This window comes from Euprymna scolopes, chromosome 15, assembly GCF_053919585.1.
Source record: "Euprymna scolopes isolate OS-2025 chromosome 15, ASM5391958v1, whole genome shotgun sequence".
Taxonomy (NCBI): Eukaryota; Metazoa; Mollusca; class Cephalopoda; order Sepiida; family Sepiolidae; genus Euprymna; species Euprymna scolopes.
In genome coordinates this window covers 78,423,989-78,449,104 of record NC_136496.1, presented here as the reverse complement: position 1 = coordinate 78,449,104, position 25,116 = coordinate 78,423,989, and the positions used below count along the sequence as shown (strand labels likewise).

Below are 25,116 nucleotides of genomic sequence, written 5' to 3'. Positions count from 1 at the left end.
TGAACTCAGCACCTTTGGGTAGCTGTAAACTTTTGATACAACGTCTAGGACCACTCGGCCATATGTCACCTGACGAAGGCCGGAGGGCAAAACGGCCGAAACGTTGTGACAATAACAACGAAGATGAGGAAGTCAGTCCGACAATCTCAATCAATTTTATTAATATGTTTTAATCAAAGATATTAATTTTCTAATTAAAATATATTTTCATAGACAAGTCATACATACGTATATATACAGGGTAGCTTCTTTCAGTCTAGACAATATGGAAAACCACTGTAAGGGTTCCTGCGCGTGGATTTTTTTTGTGGCAAGAGTTGCGCAATCCCTAACTACACCTCTCCTAAGTTGGCGTTGTTAAATACCAGTGACAAGCAGAGGCCCAACGACTGGAAACAATGCCGAGATAAGCGGAGACTACATACAGCGATTAGAATTCCCAAATGGTCACCCATCTTGTGCTAGCCAGGCTCAACGTTGCGACTTCATGAATGTTAACTAATTTGCATATTCCCTTAAAAAACGAACTTTCATTAATTAATTATTCATTGATTTCTTATTGGAAGATTGGTTTCATTTAATTATTACGCAGTTTCGTTTATATTTTCTGTATTGTGCATAAATGCATAGCATTTAAGATGAAAACATTCTAACACACACACACACACACACACACACACACACACACACACATATATATATATATATATATATATATATATAAGTGACCTTATCTGTGTGTACGGAATGGGTTGTTAGTTTCTAGCCTACAGATTTGAAACTTGATATATAGGGCATTTGTGCCTGTAGAACAAATTCGATTTGATTTCTAGCATGTATAATAACTGCTAAGAGGTCAAAATAATAATAAAAAAGAGACATCGTAGGATTAAGCCTATTAAAAGTGTTACGATATACATTTTTCCGTTCAAGTCACTTAATTTTTAACGTTATCTAATCCATCTGTCAAGAGCTAAAACGGTTACGACTAAGGCTTGTGCACTAAATGTTTTCGTTTCTATTCATGTTGATGGCACCGAAGTTGGTGTTGTTATTATTATTATTATTATTATTATTATTATTATTATTATTATTATTATTTTTACTTTTGAAATCATTACTAAACATTGGGCACAATATAATATTTAATAGAAAATTGTCTCTAATAATAAATACGAAATCTACATGAAGTAAAATATCATATTTAATTGGACACTGTCGGAAGGGCACAATTATATTGGCTAAAATATAAAAACAGTTTTTGCTCTCTAATAATAAATACGAAATTTCCATAAATTGAAATATCATATTTAAACTTATTTTATGACTGAGCAAAAAATACGAATCAGGTGCGCTTGAAAGCCAAATTACAACGCAATATTATAAAAAATAAACAGATATTTTACTTGTTTGAAATTTATATTTTAAATATATTTCAGCAGTCAAACTACATCTTCAGTATCTGGTACATCTTTTTTCTTTCCTTTTTTTTTCTTCGTCTTTATATATATATATATATATATATATATATATATATATATATATATATATATATATATATATTGACCTTGTCGGTGTGTGTGCGAAAAGTATATACCGAACTAAATATTTGGTCTACAGAATTAAAACTTGATATATAGGGTATTTGGATCTGTAGCACACTTTCAATTAGGTGTTCAGTAGCCAATAATAGCTGCTAAGGAGTCAAACTTAAACAAACAAAACAGTTAACCTCGGCATGGTAAATCGAATAAAACATTACGCGTGATGTAAATTACAGCATGCTCAAAATTAAACATTCATGGCTCAAAATTGATAATTTTAAACTTTCGTATTTATCTGTCCGTAGTTCAGACGGCGATTAAATAAACCATAATTATCGTCAAAAAATTCATTTGGATGTTCATTGTAGCTTATAAATGCACGATTTCGTGTATTTATAAGCTACAATCAACATCCAAATGAACGCTTTGACGATAATTACGGTTTTCAAAATACAATTAAAAGATACATCTGCCTTACTTAAAAAATGCTATGTTTATTTATGGTGTCTTTTATATATAAAAAAACACACACACACAATACTTTTACTGATGAGGAGATTTTGTTTAAAAAAAAAACTATATGTCAAAATTATTGTCCATGACTTAATGTCTATCGCAATAAAAACATCATTTCCGAAACGATCGTACAAATTATTGACTTTGTTGTGTTCCTTCTTATGAAACAGATTTTTAATTTTTAATTTTAATTTTAATTTTAAATTATTAATCACATTACTAAATATTAAAGTAGCTCAAGGATATTTGCTTATCGAGCTTATTATATATCTGCATTACAACGAACAATTTTTTTCTTGTATTTTAATGAAATTAGTAATTTTAATATCACATTAAAATACAATCTGCTCTTTAGACTACTGCTCTAACCCCCTTTAAATTATATATATATATATATATATATATATATATATATATATATATATATATATATATATATATCTGTAGAAATAGTTATATTCCCTTATATTTCCTTTTTTATATATACCAATCTTTATTTAAGAAGCTCAATGTAATTACAGAGCATATAATGAATGAATAATAAAAGTCTATATTCCAAAATTCATGATCTTGACTATCTTACAATTTATTCCTTTAATTCAGTTGACATTTAAACTTTTTGACAGTATCTGTTTCGTAGCACAAAATCATTCACTTAATTATGATATCAGTCAATGGATCTATGTTACCCTTTACTCATTAGAAGAAATGGCAACTATTAATCCACCAGAAGGAAATAAAATTCGTTTGGGTATGATTAAAAATATGAAAATTAGAAGAGAAGCTGCAAATACCTTATCATTTTCTACATTCACATTATTACAGATACTGTCAAGGGATGTAAATGCCAACTGGAATTTAGGAATAAATTGAAAGATGGTCAACATCGTGAAATTTGAAATATAGACTTTTGTCATTTATTCATTATATATATATATATATATATATATATATATATATATATATATATATATATATATATATATATATATATATATATCAGCTTAGAAAGGTGGGAAGGAGAAAAGATGTCTCTCGTTCTCCATGACAATGCTCTTGACGAAGTTAACTGCGTGCTGTTCCCCCTTCTGCTTTCCGTCATAATACTGATGGAAATGGCGATAGGCGAGGCGTTTGGTAATAACGTGATAAGTTAATAGAATAACAATACGCAATGTTTAGACACGGCCGTTCTTCAGTCGATTTACGTCGAGAATAACGTTCAACACTCGTGTTGCACAAGAAGAGCCACTTCTCCTGTGCCTATCCATTGTTTCGTATCTCGACTGCGTTCTCCCTCCCCATCTCTCTCTCTCTCTCTCTCTCTCTCTCTATCTCTCTCTCTCTCTCTCTCTCTCTTCTCACTATTTGTTTCCTTCTTTTTTCTTTTGTTTTTTTACTCCCTAAAAATTCAGGCTTTCAACATCTACCTCGCTCGGTTCTCTGTCTTTATTTTATGTTATTTAATTTTTTTTATATTTTTCTTTGTTTTTTTTTTTTTTTTTTTTTTGCTACGAATGCATTATGTATCTGTTCCCACTTGATGAAAGGAGGTAAAAAACAAAGATGAAATTGTACAAACAAAAAAGGAATTCGTGTACGTGTGTGTCTATCTATCATAGAATCTGACAATGACTTTGTAATGTATCGTTCTGTTCAGTTCTAGGGGGTTCATCCTCTCAAGCTTTACCTTCTTTCTAAAAAGGGTTACGAGTAACTTATTGCTAAGCGTGTAGTAAGAATGTTTATCTTAATGCACTCATTTCTCAAAACTCTATTGCAGGGAGGTGTCTATCTATCTATCTATCTATCTATCTATCTATCTATCTATCTATCTATCTATCTATTAGAGAAGGTTATCCAAAGCGAAAACCGTAGTCCGAATAATTTAACGCATAAAACTTATCAATTCCCATGTCAATAAATAATATATATTACTGTTGTGAAGGAACATAACTGGCTATACACCGGTTACAAACTATATATATATTGGACTGTTTAGCAAACAGCGGCAGACAGCGGCAGACAAGCAGTCGCAGTAAGACGGATAGTCTTACGTGTTGATTATCAGACTTTCTTCCCCATACTTGTTACTATGTACTTCTATTTACCTTAGGCGAGCAGCCTTACGTTTCTGTATTATAAATAAACCCCATTACACATACCACTCGGTGTAACTCACGTTGTCTTTATTTCCTAAGTATTTAGGAATATAACAATGGCGACGAAAGGATGTTCTTTCTCTTAACAGAGATAAATTACCGTACCAAGGACTGTGTACAATGCAAGGATTTTTTGTTTTACGAAAAAAACAAACTACACAAGGATTTTTGACCACGTGCGTCAATGAATTTAAAAATTTTCCTACCTAAAGTAGCGAAAAGTACGGATTTTTCTTCGTAAAGAACTCACAAGAAATTATAGAAACATGTTCAAGGTAAAGTGGAATTTATATTTATTTTGACAAGTAAAAAAAAAATTAAAAAAAAATTAAAAAAAAAAAAAATGGTCGCAAGTTGAATTCGAAACTACACTAAAGGATTACGAGTTTCGAAAGAAAAAATATAAATACAACGACTATTGTACCATTTTATGCCACGTGGGAACGGCAGCCATATATTTTTTTTTTTGGAAAATTAATTGTTTGTTATTGCCTTTATATAAATAATTGGAACTATTTGTCGTGGGAAGTAAGAAATATTTTGTGTATGAACTTACGTTGTTGAAAAAAAAAAAAAAGAATTATTTTACAAAGCCTGTTGAATTACTATGGATGAACTTTGTTGAAACGTGTTGTGTCTGCATATTGCTACTAATTTACGATATACGTAAATTCACGATTTTTCTTTGGAATTATTGTGTAGAATTCGAAAAGACATTTTTGTACTAGAAGCTAACATGGAACAATTAGCAGAGTTAACTAAGGCTCTAGCCCTTAGCATCCAGGAACAGATAAAAATGACTCAACAATTTTTAGCGCAACAACAACAACAGCTACAGCAACAGCTGCAACAACAACAAGAAAGAACACAAAAAACTTTAGAGGCACAACAAGAGCAAACAAACATACTACAACAACAAATGTCGACACAGCAAAAGAATTTAGAAAAGCTAATTCTAACGTCGACCGGGAAGAAGACTAATTTTTCTGCCGAGGGTATTTCAAATTCACTAACGGAATTTCGTTACTCCCCGGATACTGGTGTTACTTTCCCTGCATACTACAGAAGATACGAAACAATTTTTACGAAAAGATGTTCAGACTGGACCGATGAGGAAAAAGTTACCCTGCTACTACAAAAACTGGGTACTGATGAAAACACCAAGTATGCAAATCTAATTCTACCAAAAAAACCGGAGGAGGTTTCGTTCGAGGAAACAATTAGTACCTTGTCGAAAATATTTGATAAAAGGGATAGCCTATTTCACTCTAGATACAAATGTTTGAACATTCAGAAGGCAGAAGCTGAAGACTATCTAGAATATGCTTGCACTGTGAACTGTTTATGCGAATCATTTAAATTGAATGAAATTTCCGCAGACCAATTTAAATGTTTAATCTTTGTACAAGGTCTCACAGCACCAAGGGACAAAGATATACGTTCACGGATCCTAACAATTATGGAGGCGGATCCTAACATAACATTGCAAAAAGTCACTGAAGAGTGTCAACGTCTGATTAACATAAAGAAAGACAACACTCGCATTGAAGAGAAAAATATTTTTAAGGTGCAGCAAGTAAAAAGGCAAGGGACCACAAGAAAGTCCAGGTTCCAAGAACACAGGATCCCTAAAGGAGACAAAGACCCAAAGCTAAAGTGTAAATGTTGTGGTAGTTTAAGACACAACAATAAGACCTGCTGGTTTAGGAACAAAATATGTTATGAATGTGGTCTCAGAGGTCACAAGGGAACATACTGTGCCCAGAAGAAAAGACAAGGGACCGATAATGTAAATACGCTTCGCATGAATAAAGAAAAAAGCTGCGAAAGACGGAAATATGTTGATGTTCGGATAAATGGACATCTGGTTATATTGCTTCTGGATAGCGGTGCAGATATTAGTATTATAAATGAAGATATATGGAAAAGGATAGGTCGACCTGAATTAACGAAAACCAGAAAGACGGCGAGAAGTGTGTGCGGCAAAAGATTAGAGTTCAAGGGAGAATTAAAATGCAAAGTGACATTCGCTAACCAGACTCATAAATCCAAAGTGTACGTCGTACCAGGAAAGAATACATGCCTGTTTGGGGTAGATTGGATTGTCCTATTTAATTTATGGGAGAAACCCATAAATTCGTTTTGTAACGTTTTAACTGCAGAAAAAGCAAACCAAAGGGAAGACTTCCTGAAGGATTTGAAAACTGAATTTCCCAATGTTTTTGCCGAAGGACTAGGACTCTGTATTAAGACAGAGGCAAAATTTGAATTAAAGAAAAATGCCACTCCAGTATTCAAACCTAAAAGGAATGTGCCTTTTTCAGCGATGGACGCAATCGAAAAAGAGTTGGATAGACTTCAACAACTGGAAGTCATTGAAAAAGTTAACCACACAGATTGGGCAAGTCCAACCGTGTATGTAAAGAAAAAAAATAACAGAATAAGGGTCTGTGGAGATTTTTCAACGGGTTTAAATGACTGTCTATTGGACCATAATTATCCCCTTCCGGCCGCAGAAGATCTGTTCTCTAAGCTTAACGGAGGAAAAATTTTTTCTAAGATAGACCTCTCAGATGCTTACTTGCAAATTAAGATCAGCGATGAATGCTCCAAATACTTAGGCATAAATACTCATAAGGGCATTTTTAAGCTAAAGAGGCTTCCTTTTGGATTAAAGGTTGCTCCTGCTATTTTCCAGCAAATTATGGACACGATGCTGGCAGGGTTGGAATTTTCAATGGCCTACCTTGACGATATCCTAATTAAAAGTGAAAATTTGCAAGATCATAAGAAACATGTAAAAGAAGTATTCAAAAGAATACAGGAATTTGGTTTTAAATTGAGCCCAGAAAAATGCGATTTTTTTATGAAAAAAATTAAATATCTAGGTCAAATAATCGACAAAGAGGGTCGAAGACCGGATCCACAAAGGACTGAAGCAATTGAAAAGATGCCTGCTCCAGATTCAGTGACAAAATTAAAATCGTTTTTGGGATTAGTTCAATACTATGCAATTTACATCCCTAACATACATAATTTAAGAGCTCCTCTTAACGAGTTACTGAAAAAGGGTGTTAAATGGAACTGGAATAAGGAATGTGAATCTGCTTTCCAAAATATCAAAAGATGTCTACTGTCAGACTTAGCATTGGCACATTTCAATCCAGAAAAGGAACTAATACTAGCAACGGACGCCAGTGATTACGGTGTTGGTGCTATATTACTTCACAAGTATGAGGATGGTAGGACAAAAGCTATCGCCCATGCTTCAAGAACGTTGGTTGCAGCGGAGAAAAATTACAGCCAAATTGAAAAAGAGGCGCTGTCGATAATATTTGGAATTACAAAGTACAATCGATTTCTCCATGGACGATCTTTTATTTTGCAAACCGACCATAAACCCCTACTTACCATATTTGGATCAAAGAAAGGCATTCCCACACATACTGCGAATCGATTACAGCGATGGGCTGTAACCCTCTTAAACTATCAGTTTAAGATGGAACATGTATCCTCAAAAAAGTTAGGACACGCAGATGCATTATCACGGTTGATCCCTAAAAGAAGCGAAAGTTTCGAAGAAACGGTAATTGCTGCGCTTAAAGACGAAAGTGAATGTACAAGTTCAATGTGTAATATGATACGTGAACTTCCGGTAACTTTCGAAAAAATAAAAAAAGAGGCAGTAAATGACATTTTCATTAAGAAAATGAAAAATCAATTGGGATGGATAAAAAAAAATAAAAAGGTAGATCAAACAACGCCTTTTTCCATCTGTGAAGATGTGCTCATGTATGGTGAGAGGATCGTAATTCCATTAACGTTACAGAGGAAAATTCTGAAGGAATTTCATACAGGTCATCCGGGCATTTCGAGAATGAAATCCCTTATGAGAGGATATGTGTACTGGCCTGGTATGGACAAGGAAGTTGAAAAATGTGTCAAGACATGCAGAGGATGTCAATTAGCAGCTCGAGATCCTCCAGTAAAAACGACGCCATGGCCAAAGACGGACCTACCCTGGCCACGTCTGCATATTGATTATGCGGGACCTATAAATGGTTATTTTTACTTGATTATTGTAGATTCTTTTTCAAAATGGCCAGAAATATTTAAGTTTAGACATCCAACAGCAAAAAACACTGTGAGTGCGCTTAATGAAATTTTTAGCCGTTTTGGAGTGCCAAAAACCATAGTGAGCGATAATGGAACAGCATTTACTGCTCATGAATTCAAAGAATTCTGTGACTCACTAAATATTCTACATATGACAACACCTGTGTACCATCCACGATCGAATGGGTTGGCCGAAAAATTTGTAGATACGTTTAAAAGGGCACTTAAGAAAAATCTTACTACGGACACAGACGAACAATGTATTCAAACATTTTTAGCAATTTACAGGGTGACACCAAATCCTAATAATAATGTCAATTCTTCCCCGGCTGAGCTAATGTTTGCAAGAAAGATAAGATCTGTCTTCGATAGGCTGCTACCAGAGAAAAAGAAAGTTTTAAAAAAAGAAAACCTTAATACCAAGTGCTTCTCCCCAGGTGAAAATGTATATTTCAAAAATTTTCAAAATGGACGAAATCAGTGGGTTGAAGGTATTATCAAAAAAAGGATTGGGAGCATGGTATATACCATCCAAGGATTAAGTTTTGTCTGCAAAAGACACAGAAATCAAATACGTCCCAGACTGTCTCCAAATGTGGAAGAGACACCAATGGAAACATTGTGCGATATTTTTGATATACCAAAACCAGCGTGTGTACCGCAAACAATGAATATTTCGCCTGAACCGACCATACGGGCTGGACAGAAACCTTTACCCCGGGTAACGCTGACCAGAAGGAAAAGCGCAAGAAAGAGAAAAGTTACCAGGAGATTAAGCCCTGACCCTAAAAGGAAGAGGTATTTAAGCTAAAATCAGGAAGATTTCAGCTTCAGGGGGAGGTGTTGTGAAGGAACATAACTGGCTATACACCGGTTACAAACTATATATATATTGGACTGTTTAGCAGACAGCGGCAGACAGCGGCAGACAAGCAGTCGCAGTAAGACGGATAGTCTTACGTGTTGATTATCAGACTTTCTTCCCCATACTTGTTACTATGTACTTCTATTTACCTTAGGCGAGCAGCCTTACGTTTCTGTATTATAAATAAACCCCATTACACATACCACTCGGTGTAACTCACGTTGTCTTTATTTCCTAAGTATTTAGGAATATAACAATTACAATAGAAAAATGCGAGCATGAAAAATAATATATGGTTAAGCTTAAACATGGAAAAGTAAAGGGCTGGTTGTTAAAACTGGAAAAGAAAAAGACAAACTATTCTAGTAAAAAATATAATAAATTTATAACTTAAAATATTGCAGCATTAAGAATAGATTATATAATGTTATACATTGAATTTTAAAAAATTCTTAATGCTGCAATATTTTAAGTTCTAAATTTATTATATTTTTTACTAGAATATCTTGTCCTTTTCTTTTCCAGTTTTAACAATTAGTCCTTTACTTTTCCATGTTTAAGCTTAACTATATTACTTTTCATGCTCGTATTTTTCTATCGTAATCCATAATTTCCCAGGCTTCCAATAAATTCACTTGTTCTTTGTTTAATTTCAGTCTTATTCTTTTTTTTTTTTTTTTTTTTTTGCTCCCATAAACACATAAGTAATAACAGTGTACGGCATTCGTCTGCTTTCAATAACCCACCCCCAAATTATCTCCCTTTCATGCTTTCATTCTCTCTGTTTCACGAGTTACTTATCTTTTCGCGAGAATGGTGACTTGGTAGCAACAGTAGTCGCTGAAGCGACATGTTTGCTATGGAAACCAATCATAAAAAAACATCGCTCACCTCCTTACGGTTTTTTTTACGATTTTGAACACAAGTAAATTTTTGTTTTACTGAACGAAAATTGAAAAAACAAATTTTGTCACAATATAGCTAAGAATGTGATCTATAAACTGTAATAATTGTTTGAAATTTGGTCGAAAAATGAATGAGCGGTGAAACTTTAAAGCAGTTCTAAATGACTAAAACTGACATTTAACCATATATCCAAACAGTACCGTGTTTGAATAATAATTGTATGAAAAATAAATAATATGTATATAATTGTATGAAAAATATACTTATGGCAAGTTAACTAAACAGAAACGTTTGTGTTTCATTCCCAGAAAATATCATTTAGAGTGAAGAAATCCGTTTGGAAATAAACTGCAAGCGCTTCTATGCAGCTGTCATAAGTTGATTTTAATTCTGCAATATTGCTCTATTAATGTATTGAGCATTGTTGAATGTGTGTATATGTTTTGCTTACCCCTCCATTTTTGGGTGTACACGCCTGTAAAACCGTTATTAAATGAAACGGATACATTATCTAAGGCATTAGGAAAATAACCCAAAAAGAAAAACGTATAGGGTTCTAACTTGTGTATACAATGAGCGACCACCTTTAACTGGTATCGGTTAAACCACGTTCGCCACCAAAAACCAACAAAGTTATTTCAGAAGTAAAGCCTCCTATTTTTTTTAATTAAAAAGTTGAAGAGCCACGAAGACAGGAGTGGTACCATTAAAACGAGCGACCTTTTGTACTCGAGAATTTATTTTTCTATATAGTCACCAGCATTCTCAATGCACTTTTGCCAGGTTGGCACATCTCTGCTTCTGACACACTTCTTTGACAGAGGTTGTTTTTTTTAGAGTCTCACACAGCCAATATCTGCAACAATGAGATGAAATTTTCAGGTCATAAATGCACGAGATTAGTCACCGTAACAATGCAATTTGCAATCCCCTCTTATCCATTTAGGAATGATAAAAAATACGAGGCATTATTTTTTGGAATGCCCCTAGTGTGGTTGTTTATTTACTTTATTAATCCATATTTCCTCGGTGGTAAGTCACTGGCGATGATACATGCAACTCATACTTAAATAAGCATATGAATATATTTCTGAAAAATAAATAAATAAATAAAAGCTACCGTATTTTGTGGGATAATTGCGCCAAGTCCGGAGTAATTGCGGCAACTAGCTAAAAAGGCTCTTTTGGCAACCACGCATATAAAGAGCACTTTTTTTAGTTGGCGCAATTACCCCCCCCCCTCCCCCGGATTTGGCGCAATTACCCCGAAGTACGGTATGTTAAAAAGTATAGCTGTAAAAATTCCCGTTCCGATTCATAGACGACTGAGAAAATCGAGGCCAGCAAAACGCGGGCTTTTCTTGTATGTTTTGAATTCGTTCGAGATTTTATTTTTCTCTTTCTAAAGGCATCATTTTCTCAGCTCAGTAATCAACGGTTTAATTAAATAGCGTTACTGGCTCGGGTTTATGCAGTTAATAGCGTCGCCATATCTTATTCGACTTAGTGCCTCAACAAGTAAGTGCGCCATACTTATAAACAGAGGTTGTGAGTTCGAGCCTCACCCGGTGCGTAAGTATTGTTACTCCGATTTTTCACGAACTTAAATGTTTCCTATTATTCTATTAAGCAGATTATTTAGTCTCTACATACAAAATAAATAAATAAATAAAACATTCATAACCGTCTCTATTTGACATCAGAAGAGATAGGTTATCACCGGCATTCGTCGCTATAGCTCGACAACGAAAAAACAGAAATGTATTTAACTCACTGAAAAAGTCCAAGTCTGCGAAATATTTAATTGATATTTTTAGCTTTGAATTTGGTTTTAAAAATTATTTCTAATATTTTTAATTCTACGGTGTAAAAAAATTGGATAATTTTACTCTGCCTTTTTTTTTTTTTTTTTTTTTTTTTTTTTGTAAACTACACAATTTCTAATAATGGGGACTCCGGGGTGGCGATGTTGGGTGCCCCTTCTAGTTGTAATTAAAAAAAAAAATGCTTGAATCATATTTTTTTTTTTTTTTAGATATTTCAAGATGGCAAACTGAGTCACTTTATTGATGGTCGAGGATCATCTGGGAACTGGATGACATACGTTAACTGCGCCCGTTATGCCCAAGAACAGAATCTGATCGCCATCCAGGTGGACCGTGAAATTAAATACGAGGCCTGTAAAGACATTCCACAAGGTACAGAATTACTCGTCTGGTACGGTGACTGCTATTTGCAGTTCATGGGGGTCCCAGTAGCCCTGAAAGAAATGGCCGATGGCGGAGCTCAAGAGGAAGCCGACGGTAAGTTCACATTTGCTTTTCTCTTGATTTCCATTTTCGTTTTAAAATATTGTAAAAACACTAAGTAGAAATTAAAAAAAAATATTACATTACATACTATCATTTTGGGCCTATTAGCATCTCGTTTTTTTATCCAAATATTCTTTTTTTTTTACATAGGCATCAGCACTTATCAAGGCCAAGAGGCCACTCAAGGATAAGGGTTAAAGAGTGTACAGTAGACATTGGACAATATAGTAATCATTAGTAATGCAAATTTGGTAAATTTTATAACTTATATGGAACGGCTCATCAAGAACTTATTTACGTTAGACTTGAACACAACCATATTGTAGTCAGCCGGAAAGCAGGAAAACGGAAGACAATTCCACAGACGAGTGTTTCTTGTGAAAGTTAGGCGAGGGGGGACCATAGACTGAAGCTCAGTCGAACACTTTCCATGAAAATAATGATACATCAGAGACAAACTCGCAACATCTCTTCTGTGAGATAGAGGTTGCAGGGAAGAGAAAAGGACATCTCCTACGAGGCTACGAAGTCTATTTTGAATACTATCAAGGCAGAACAAGTCCTTTCTAGCAGCTCCTGCCCAGATGTGGTAATAGTATTCCATCCTTGGACGTACCTGACTCTTATATAGATAGAGAATTCCATCAGCAGTGAGATATCTACCGGATCGATAGAAAGATCAGACCATTTTTCCAGCGGCCTTGGCAACAGATTTGATGTACGTGTTCCATTTAAGATCAGGAGTAATGGTCAATCCAGAAGCTTGTCAAAACTTGAGGCCTCCTGAAGACGAGAGCCATTCATTTCAATTGATGCCAGATGTGGATCAGAATGTTGATGATGTAAAGAGAGAAGCTTGGTTTTAGATGCATTAAAAGTAACCAGCCACTCCTTTCCCCATTGTACTACGTGCTCAAGATCAGAGGAGAGAGAATTGGAGAGAACTTGGTCGTTTACTGTCTTAGATGTGCTACCATAAATGGTAGTGTCGTCAGCATAAATGTCTACAAATGATGTAAGGATGTGATTTGGAAGATCATTAATGTAGATCAGGAAAAGAGTTGGGCCCAGGATGGACCCCTGAGGGACACCGGCATTAATACTGTGAGCTTCTGAGTTTTGCCCTTCAACTACTACTCTTATGAACCTATCAGAAAGAAATGATTTAATAATTGAGAAGACATTTCCAGCTATACCATAGCTAGAGATATTATGAAGTAAACCTTTATGCCATACCCTATCAAAGGCCTTAGATATGTCAAGAGCGATTGCCCTAGAAAGGTTGCCTCCGTCGAGAGATTTGCTAATCCTATGAGATATAACTGTAAGCACATCTGCTGTAGATCTAGCAGAACGGAAACCATATTGAGTGTCACTAAGAAGGTTATTTTTGCTGAGATGGTTGATTACTTCTGTATTTAACACAGATTCCAGCAACTTACTCATGACGCACAGGAGACTTATTGGTCTGTACTGAGAGGGGGATAAGCGATCACCTGAATTCTTAAATACAGGGCATACTGATGAAATTTTCCAGGGAAATGGGAAACTATTCTCCTTAAGACAACATTTAAACAGTTTTGTAAGTGTGGGCGCTAGTTCAGGTTGAAGTTTTTTGAGTACTGTAATTGGAATACCGTCAGGGCCAGTTGCTTTACTGGAATCAAGTGTTTTGATTAGCTTGGCAACATCACGTACATATATACGTATATCACATAGCGTGTTTTCTGATACAGGAGGAAATATTGGGGGTTGGCGGCCTTGGTCGCAAAAGGTAGAATTAGCTGCAAAGTTTTTGACAAAGAGTTTGGCATTGTCTGATGCTGACGAGATTACCTCAGGTCCATTGATAATAGTTGGGATGGAGCACACGCTTCTGTTCAGGATTCTGTTTGCTATTTGCCAAAACTGGTGGGAACCAAGCCACTGCTCAGCTACTTTGGACTTAACAGATTGAGCATACAACTCTCTTGCGTTCTTTATTACTTTCTTACAATGGTTTCTGGCAGTCCTGAAAGCGGCTTTAGTTTCCATACATCTATTACGTTGGAAGCAGTGGAAAAAGTGATTTCTGTGCGCAATGGCAGCAGCACATTCTGGAGAGAACCATGGCTGGCTGTTAGGTTTTTGCTGAAACTTTTTAGAGGGTATGAAACGGTCAATACCTACAATTAACCATTCCGTCAGGTCTGATACTATAGAGAACACATCCTTTTTAAACATGGAATGCAGAGGTAGATCAGATATAAATGCACGGAAGCTATCCCAGTCAGCCTTAGTGTATCGATATACTGTACGATGGAGAGGTACGTCTGGGAACTTATTACATTTCATTTTTATCTTAATTGATACAACAGAGTGGTCGGAAGATCCAAGAGGCGACAGAACAGAAACTGAACATAGTTCAGGGCAAGTTGTGAGAAAAAGGTCTAGTAGGCTTGCATACTGCCCGTCATTGTCGGGCACACGGGTGGATTCGTGAACAATCTGAGTGAGGTCATAGGCAATGGAGAAATCATCGGTCTTGTTTGAGTGGGTCAACCATTCGACGTTGTGAACATTGAAATCTCCACATATGTGAATGTTAGCTGATGGGTAAGCAGATAGGACTTGGTCAATTTTCTCAGATATGCTTTTAAAGATAGTAACTCCGCTGTTGTGGGGGCGATAGAGAGTAAATATAAATGCAGTAGTGTGAGCTAAAGCAACCCGGAAGCACATATAAGGAAAGTTAGGATCTTCCCTGGAGATGTCCCTACCACATGGAAAGCTATCTTTAATATAGGCACATATTCCATGCCCATGGCGATATTGGGGGTCAGATTTAGAAGTTAAGTTAGAGCATCCTTTAATTGCGAACTCTTCTAGGGAAATAGCCTGTCCAATGCCAGTTTCACTTAAAAATAAAAGGTCTGGTTTAGTCTCCTGTAATTGGGTTTCAACCTCTGGAAGGTTAGAACGTAGACCCCTGATGTTGGTAAAGGAGACATGGTAGTAGGGGTCTACGTTGGAAGTTGGAGAACCGGGTTTAATCGTGTATTTTTTCTTGAAACTTGTCATGATGAAATTTTGGAATTTGTGGACTAGGTCGTCAGATTTGCTTAGAGCAGGAGAGAGACGGGAAACTAAGAGAGAAAAAGAAGCGAAGAATTTTTTTTTATTTGTAGCTAATGATAAGGTAAAGCCGTAACAATTACCCACTCGGTGCTCAAAAGCTTACATTACATTATTAGTCTTCTACTCTCTCTCTCTCTCTCTCTCTCTCTCTCTCTCTCTCTCTCTCTCTCTTTCTCTCTGAATATATACATATGTTACTACTCCATAATCTGACCCAACTTCTCGTCGACATCCTCTGGTAGTTTGTGGTGAGCAGTCGAAAAAAGCCGACGCGATTAGACAATCAGCAAACAACTGTCAGTATACGACAAGTTTCAATGAAATCAACCAGAAGGAAATCTTGTTTTAAAAGCAACACAAACTACAGCACGTTCAGAAAAATTATTTAGCCTTCTGGAGAAGTAATCGCTTTCTGTAAGAAAAGAAATCTCATTATCAAAAATAAGACATGCAAAATGTGCAAAAGTCTTTGTAAAATAACTGAAAAAAAAAACCACTATTACAGATAATTTGTTTTTGATCATAGTTTCATGAAAACGACAACTCTTTAAATATTTTGCATGAAATAGAACGCATTTTATTTTCCTTCATAGTTGTGTCCATAATGTCGGTATGAAAAAGCAAAATTTATTTCTTTGGAATATTTATTGCAAAATAAATAAATAAATATACTTTCTTGAAAAAAATATAATATTTCTTTCATATAATTAAACTCACAGAAAGTCTTACCTTCTTGTGTCAAAGTTTTCTTTGCAACGTTTTGAATTTATCGTCTGACAGTGATGGCGTCGGTTTTTCCGGCAATTTTCTGGCCGCTTAGTATAAACTGTCATAAGATGCTGACGCAACTTTGAGTCAGTACTGAATAATTACAACAGATTTTTTAAAAGATGACTAAATCCCCAAACCAAGGTATATATTTTAGCATGCATTTTTGTTGTTGTTGTTGTTGAAGCATGCATGAAAAAGGCCTCAGCGAAAACCATGTACAGGATACTGTTGTCATATTTAAGCTGTTCAATCTACGTTTCATTTGAAAGTGCAGAAACATATGTTATTCGATTGCCTTCAACCTTTCTTCTTCACTGTAACATCTTTCTCATAGAGATGATATTTGCTTTTCAGCATTTTGAATTTCTTGTCCGACAGTTTTGATACCAGTTTCTTTTTTCGGCAACTTTTTCGGCCCTACACAGTAGAAATCCCCAGATATAAGAAAGCTTTATACTCTAAAAGTTTCTTACCCGGAACTGCTGGACTTTGGAATTTCCCTTCCAAGTTCCTGGTTCCCCAACTGTACTAACATACAGAAGTTCAAGTGCAATGTGAACAGAGATCTTGCTGCTCAACTCCCTGCATAGTAGCCCTTAAGCTTATGTCCATGATAGTAGCACCTTACATCAAAGTTGCACTGTGTCTTGTTTGGAGTGAAAATGTAAGAAAAAAAAAACTTTTTCCGACTGGTTATTTATTTGTTTCCCACAAAACAAAATGTGACACATGGTCGGTTTAATGTGGGAGATAACCAGCTCCCCTCAAAAGGGGATTCTGCAAAAATAAAATTGCCTTAGTATAGGAAGGTTGCCCCCTCCATTGACTCAGGACAATTAATTTGAGTGCAGCATCTGTGCAGACACCACCATCAACTTTTTCCGACTGCTAACTATAAACTACCAGAAGATGCCGACGCGATCTTGCGCCAGTTTTTTAATCAGTACTATATATATATATATATATATATATATATATATATATATATATATATATATATATATATATATATATATGTATATATATATATATAAAGGAAAGGTAGTTTGCTTTAAGCATTGCTGGTAAATAAAATATAAGTGTATAAGATGTAAATATATCGAAAATAAAAATAAAAATTATTAAAGATATATAAGTATATATCGATAGGAAAATAAAAATAATATAAAAAAAACAACTTATAGTTACACATCAGTAGGAACAGCAAATAAAGTAACGGGGACTACTAAAAAAGAAGGTAAAAAATAAATATAGGTAGGGGAAGGAAAAAAAAAAGACTGAAAGATTTATAATGAGGAGTAAAAAGTAAAAATACGTATAATAACGAGTAATAAAGAAAATAATTGCAAGGAAGACAAACAGAAAAAAAAGTCCGAACTTTATAAGTTCTTCAAAGAAGGTCTTTGAAATTGCATCCTGGAGAAAACGGCAATTCTCCAGAATAATGTAATGTAATGCTAAAAATCAAATGTAATATTTCTAGGTTGGAAGATTCTCAAGAGAATTCCATTAGATTGCAATACACCTGTTATATCTCTATTTCTATCTCTACTATTACATAAAAGTAACTTTGTGTATGTACGTTCATTCCTTATAGGTTCCGAAACGGCCGAGCCTATCTTTTGCAAATTTCACACAAATCAAATTCATATGTCTGGCAGTGTTCTTAGATATGTTTTGTGGAGAAATTCATCTTAATAAAAATTAAAAAAAAAAAAACGAACGATTGTTTTCAGATATAGCTAAGTGGTAAATTATTCGACCACAGATAGAATGATCCCGTGTTCAAGCCCGGGTGTTCCTCACGAATTTTATTTATTTATTTTTTTTTCTTATTAATGAGTTAAATTTACGATAAAAGAAGAGGTGCCATTTAAAATCTCTGCAAATCATTTCTTTGTTTTCATATTTTAAAACTATCATTAACCAGAAGTTACTTTTCCAGGATATTCATCATCAAGCCCAAATATCAGCTGACATGATATTGTAAACTAACACAGACGGAATTTGATGAACGACATTATAATTATTTATTTATTTATTTTTATTTATTTATTTAATTTTTTTGCGAATTAGTCCACCGGGCAAATTATTCCTCGTGATATATAACATTCAATAGAGCATTAATTCTATACTAATACATACGCAATCTGCATAAATTAAATATCATGTTTAAGTTTATTATACGACCGGACAACGCTGGGCGTCCAACCCCCCTCTTGGGTTGAGCACTATCGTAAATAATCTTACTCGCTACTTAATTTAGCTGAAAAAATGCGAAGCTCGCGCTTTGTTTACAAACAAACGTTTGAGCCCTTTACGAGTGGCGGACGGATGTTTATTTAAATAGACATTCGGACAGATTAATTACGGCCACCGCTTCCGTAGTCAGGGGGCAGAACTGCCGACTGTCATCACGACGGTTCTAGGTTCGATCCTCGGCTTGGGATAGGTGTTAGTCTAGCGGCACTGATGAGTTGTGAAACAACGAAACAGGACTGTATGTCGATGACTAAAATATATTTTATATATGTATATATATATATATATATATATATATATTTCTGTAGAAATATATTCTCTTATAATATATACCAATCCTTATATAAGAAGCTCAATGTAATTACAGAGCAATATAGAGAATATATGACAAAAATTTATATTCCAAAATTCATGATGTTGACCATTTTATAGTTTATTCCTTTAATTCAGTTGACTTTCATATTTCTTGACAGTATCTGTTTTGTAGCGCAAAATCAATCACTTAATTATTATATCAATCAGTGAATCTATTATGCCCTTAACTTATCAGAAGAAATAGCAACAATCAATCCGTCAAAAGGAAATGAAGTATGATTTGACATGATTAAAACCCGAAAATTTGAAGAGAAGCTGCATATACCCTTAATATGTTTCCATTATGCCATTTTGAATTTTGCCACCTTGCTATTTTTAAGTAGTTTATTCAGGTTAAATTCAACCTTCATGATATCTTTATTATGAAATTGTTAGGTGGGAGCATAGAATAGTTACCAACCACCCTGCCCTCCCCATGTTAAAAATGGCTTTCAAAATAATATGGTGATTATTTCAGTACGGGGACAGAAGAGCACAAGTACCCGTATATTTGTTTCATGGTAGGTTTTTATTTGAAGGGGTGGGGGCGATACTGGTAAATGTCGATATCGACAAATACTGGCCAAATCACTGCGAAATAAATCGTCCGCGTTCATCAAACGTAAACATCGAATTGGAAACTTGAAAATAAAATTGAAACGAAGTTTATTTTTTGTTATTTTCAGAGAACATGCATTTCTCCTATTATTATTATTTTAGTAAGAACGAATTACTACTTCGTTTTCCTCTCTTACTAAAATGAGATAAAATAATTAATTCTTTTTTTCCATGCGTACTTGAATAAAATTCACTGAAAATGTAAGAGATAAATAACACGACAAATAAGTAATAAACAAGAAATTTTTGATCTTGGCCCGAAGGCCAATGAATGAAAATCTCCCAAAACTTTAAATCTTTTAAATTAACTGAAAATTTGCTAAGAATTTTAAAGCCATGAATTGTTATTCGACAGTTTAAAGGCTTTACATATTTCGTTTAATTTTTTTTTTGTAAACAAAGCGATTTTAATCGTTTGTTAATACTTACTTCTTGACTCCTCAGAAGCCTTTAAACTGTAGAATAGAATGTCATGGGTCTTAAATTCTTAGCATATTGTTATGATAAAAAAATAAAGTTCGTTCCATTTTGTTTTGAATTTCCGATTCGATGCTTAAGTTTTATGGATGCGGACGATTATTTTAGCGGTGATTTGGCCATAGTAATTCAATAATAAATGAGAATTAGCTTAAATATTAAAAGCGAGAATGATTATTCGACAATTTAAAGGCTTTACCTCTTTGGTTTATTTCGTGTAATCAAAGCAATTTTAATTGTTTCTCAATAGTTTCAAGCATATACGGAGAAGACTGTGTGTATTTGAATTATTTTACTTGCGCATATTAGTTCCATGAAATAAGGCTATCATTAATTAACTGTCTGTTTATGAGCGGTTACTAGTTTTTGTTTTTAAATTTTTAGCGCTCGCTAGTGTGTCCTGCGGATAGCGACAGAAGTGTAGATAATCGATGTAGAAAACTCGGATCGTATTCATGCAAGATTTTACATGCGAATGTCTGTGGCGTTATATAAGATTAGCAATATGTAAATGTCTGTTTATGAATGATTAATGATCGGTAAATGTTGGTCGTTTTAACATTAGTATCTCCTGTGGAGCGCGACGCCATGTTTGTCAAATTTTAGAAGTATTCGTTAATGCAGGAATCCGTTTCATTCTGGAATATGAAAATGCCCGGTTTCAGCCAATAGTAAAAGCCGGAATATTGTCAGGGAGAAGTTAGTCATTTTAATGCAGAAATAGAAAGAAATGTGTTATGTCTATGTATGTATTATTGCAGTTGCAAAAGTATAATCGCACTGTAGTAGAAAATGCAGAATCGTACTCGGTGAGAACTGGTAGCAGTAGTAGGACTAAATATATATAAAGAAAAGTAGGGACTACTTCCTCTTATAGTGTTACGATTGTAATGGTGGTTCTCCACGGATGGAATCTAGCATTTTAATATTACGACTGAATGTGTATGTAACGGCGTGCAAAAGTTACATAAGATGGTGAGTAATAGTTTAGACATAATAAATTTATATGTGGCATCTGTTATTGCAAACCAACAGTAATTTGGTCCAGAGGGGAATTTCTGCAATAAAAATATTATATAAAAAATGAAAAAAATAAAAATATTGATAGTGTCACTCTTTTAAATATACACTTTTCTCTTGTTGGACCTATAATATGCTGTTTCTTTATATATATATATATATATATATATATATATATATATATATATATATATATATATATATATATATTATTTTTATATATATATTTTATATTTATATATATTTTATTTTTATTTTATTACCGTGTAATCTGTTTAGTTACACATGTTTCGGTTGCCGGACCATATCTACGATCCAGCAGCCTCGTCAGACCTTACAGAAACCCTTATATATATATATATATATATATATATATATATATATATATATATATATATATATATATATGTTTATATATATATATACACGCACACATATATATATATACGCACACACATATATATATACACACACGCACACACACATATATATACGCACCACCACGCACCCCACCTCCCCTCCTCTCTCACATCCCACACCTACTTTTATTCTTCAATAGCTAACCGGACACAGCCTGCCAGCGACTTACGTGTCCTAAATAAACTAAGGCATCCCACATATCAGCAGAAAAAGATAAATAATAATAATAGTAAAGACAACAAAATAGAGAACATACAAAATTTAAAAAAGCTCACACTAAAGCAAATAAATAAATAAAATAAATTAAAATATAAACATGTTAATTACCTAATCAGACCATACATAAACCCCCTCCTCACATTTGCTCGGAGGCCCCACACAGCTATCCAACTTCCGCTCCATCATCTAGCATGCTTTGAATTGATCTGTTACGTCCACCATTTGAAAAGGGAATTTTTTTTCGAAATTAATAATGAATATTGTCGCAGACATAACAAGTAAGACATTTTACCTAATACAACTGAATAAATATATGTATATATAAACATATATGTATATACTTATTGATTTGTAAATCGCCATTTGTTCTCGTCTACTTTTACCAACAACGGCTATATTTCGTTCCTCGCATTGTGACAGCCTTCTAAATCTTTACTACACACACACACACACACACACACACACATACACACACACACACATATATACATATATATATATATATATATATATATATATATATATATATATATATATAGTATTATTCAAGTCTATAGACGCATGGACGCACCTATACACTCAGGAGCTTCCAGCACATGCATACACTGCGTGCAAATATTTACCTATTTAACTCTCAAATTAAACTCGTTGCGATTATCTGCCCTTGGCGTCAGATGGCGACCAATGAGGGCGCTGGTGAGTCAGAAAATCTTTTTCATGGCTTATTAAACACAATAGAGGAACACAACAACCAATTGCTGACATACACTTCGATTTAAGTGTTCGCACATTCGAAATAATTTTAAACTATTTACGTGATTCCTGCGGCCGGTGTCCATTCCAAATGGCAGCATAATAAAAGCGGATTAGACACGATGGGCGTCACTTAACCGTTATGGAAAGAGCGATTGGCCGTACGCGTCTATGTTGACCACTGACCGGACAAGGGATACAAGCTCGCTTTGTCTGTGGACGTGATTAAGGAGGAATCGGGATTGATTTGGCCATTGGCTATGTTTAATGAGCGGTCGACTGTTATCACAACAGGGCTTAATTAAATCAATTTCAACGTTATTTCGTTATCTATCTATCTATCTATCTATCTATCTATCTATCTATGATATTTCATCTCCTCTTTTTATATATATGTTACTATTCCTTTCGATCTATATACTGTATATTCTCTTCTCTCTCTCTCTCTCCCTCTCTCTCTCTCTCTCTCTCTCTCTCTCTCTCTCTCTCAATATACATATATATTAGCATTTGGACGATTAATTCGAATCGGAATCAAGAATTGGAAAAATCAACAAATTTGGGGGTATCGCAATCGAAAAAATTGGTGCCTATTTTTCGATGCCAAAACGATTCTTTTAATTTTTTTTTTATTCGAATTTGTTTTAAGCAAAAATCTTCCATGGCTGGTAATAAGGATAAAAAAATAATTATTTATTGATTATCAGTAAAACTAAAATCTAAAGATCATCCTCCAAAAGTGTATGTTTAGGAAAATATCTGCATATTTAACAAGTGTTTTTTTTTTTTGTTTACATAAATCGGGGAAAATAACAACTCTATAGTTAAATATTAAGAGAATTATAAAGAATCGGAATTGGTAACTGTATCGGAATCGGGAATTTGGTACAGAATCAGTAATTGTATCAGAATCGGGAAAAATATCGGAATCGTCCCATCACTAATATATATATATATGTGTGTGTGTGTGTGTGTGTGTGTGTGTGTGTGTGTGTGTGTGTGTGTGTGTGTGTGTGTGACAATTGATCAGTATGACATCGATACTAACCTTTTCTTTTGTTTAATCTATTTGAATACTTGATTTCTGAAAAGATTACAAAAAAAATGAAAATAAATTGCATGAATTTTAAATCATAAGTGTTCATTACCAGCTCACAACATTTCACTGTGTATTATTCGGATTCTTCGGAGTACTGTTGCATCTTGAATGTTATTTTCACAAAGTTTGGATCGAATTGCCCGCAAGTGGTGCAGTGGATAGAGTACTTAGTATGAATTCAGTTGTAAAAAGTTTTACTTCCAGAGGTTGAAGGTTCAATCTTCAGTGCGGGCGAAACTCTTAATGCAATAACGAATTACCTAGGATTTCTATCCACTCATTGCTGACAGAACGAGAGCATGTTACCCTCGCGGATTAAATAAAGGGTTACGTTCGAAAATCCGTGCAGATTCCAGAATTCAACAGAAAGATTCACTAGATCGACGAGATACACCTGAAAATGGTCGGGGGGGGGGTAACATCAAGATGAGAACAGTAGTCTGAAGAATTTAAAAGAGTCGTGAATTCTCTGGGAGGATGGAAAGACCGAGGAGAGAAAGCAGTAACCAGATCACTGGATGAGTGCCAAGAGGGGTATGATATTGAGGATGCTTATTGTCACTGAGATCCCAGTGAAGACCAATGTCGCTGCCAGAAAGAGATCAGTGGTAATCGAAACGACTGTTGCAATAACTCACAATCATTTGCAGAGGTAATCAACAGGTGGAGCGTAATGGAAATGTGGGACATATATTGTTACCCACACTCCAAGGAACACCACCGTCTATTATCAGCGAGTAATCTCTCATGATGGCCTATGTGAGAACTCCTAGTGAATAATAATAGTAATGATGATGATGATAACGACAACAATGATTAACAATAACAACAATAATACTAACAAGAACAACAAAAAATAATAATGATAACAATAACAACATAATAATAACAATAACAACAGTAATAATAACAACAATAACAATAATCATAACAGTAAAAACATTATAATAACAACACCAAGAATAATAAGACGAAGAAAAGAAGAAAAAGACGTGTTGTAGCTGTTCTAATTCGTTGTTTTTCGTGATATTTTAAATAAAATGGACTTGCCGCTAGCAATCATTAATGAGGATTAAACGGTTTCGAATGACATGCCCTCCTCCGAAGACATGTACAGCCGATTCGACGGCGTTTATCCACCATTCCTTATTTGTTTGTTTGCTTGTTTGTTTGTTTTTGTCTAGCGCTGCACTGCATATTCAAGAAGATGTGTGGGAAATTCACAATGGCCGCCAGTGTGTATATCCACACTGATTGGCCGAAAAATGCTTCAGTTCCAATCAAGCCGGAATGAGATCATTTGCTCTTACGTTTAGTTTCACCCGCCCTCGTCATTTTTTTTCTTTCATTTTTTTTTTTTTGTAAACCTCTGTACGTTAAAGAGTGCTTATCATCGCCTTCAGTGTGTTTTGATATTCAATTCTTTCTTTCTTTTTTTTTTGTCTCAAAGACACGTTCTGCTTTATTTCGGAGTGGTCCAACTAGAATAACCCGGAAAATAAACATAAAAAGAAATATAAATAAATAAGAATAAACTTCAGCAGTGGACGAGGGGAAGTTTTCTGAAAAGTTCCTGAAATTAAAA

General features: G+C 34.5%; 1 protein-coding gene across 1 annotated transcript in view; it reads left to right on the top strand.

Moving 5' to 3' along the window:
- Nucleotides 1–25,116, top strand: part of LOC145293927 (PR domain zinc finger protein 14-like) — a 334,529-nt gene that overhangs the window by 251,473 nt on the left and 57,940 nt on the right. Inside the window, exon 5 of the mRNA XM_080140752.1 lies at nt 12,145–12,412. Within this exon, the coding sequence (XP_079996878.1) occupies nt 12,145–12,412 (268 nt within the window). The remainder of the gene's footprint in view (nt 1–12,144; nt 12,413–25,116) is intronic.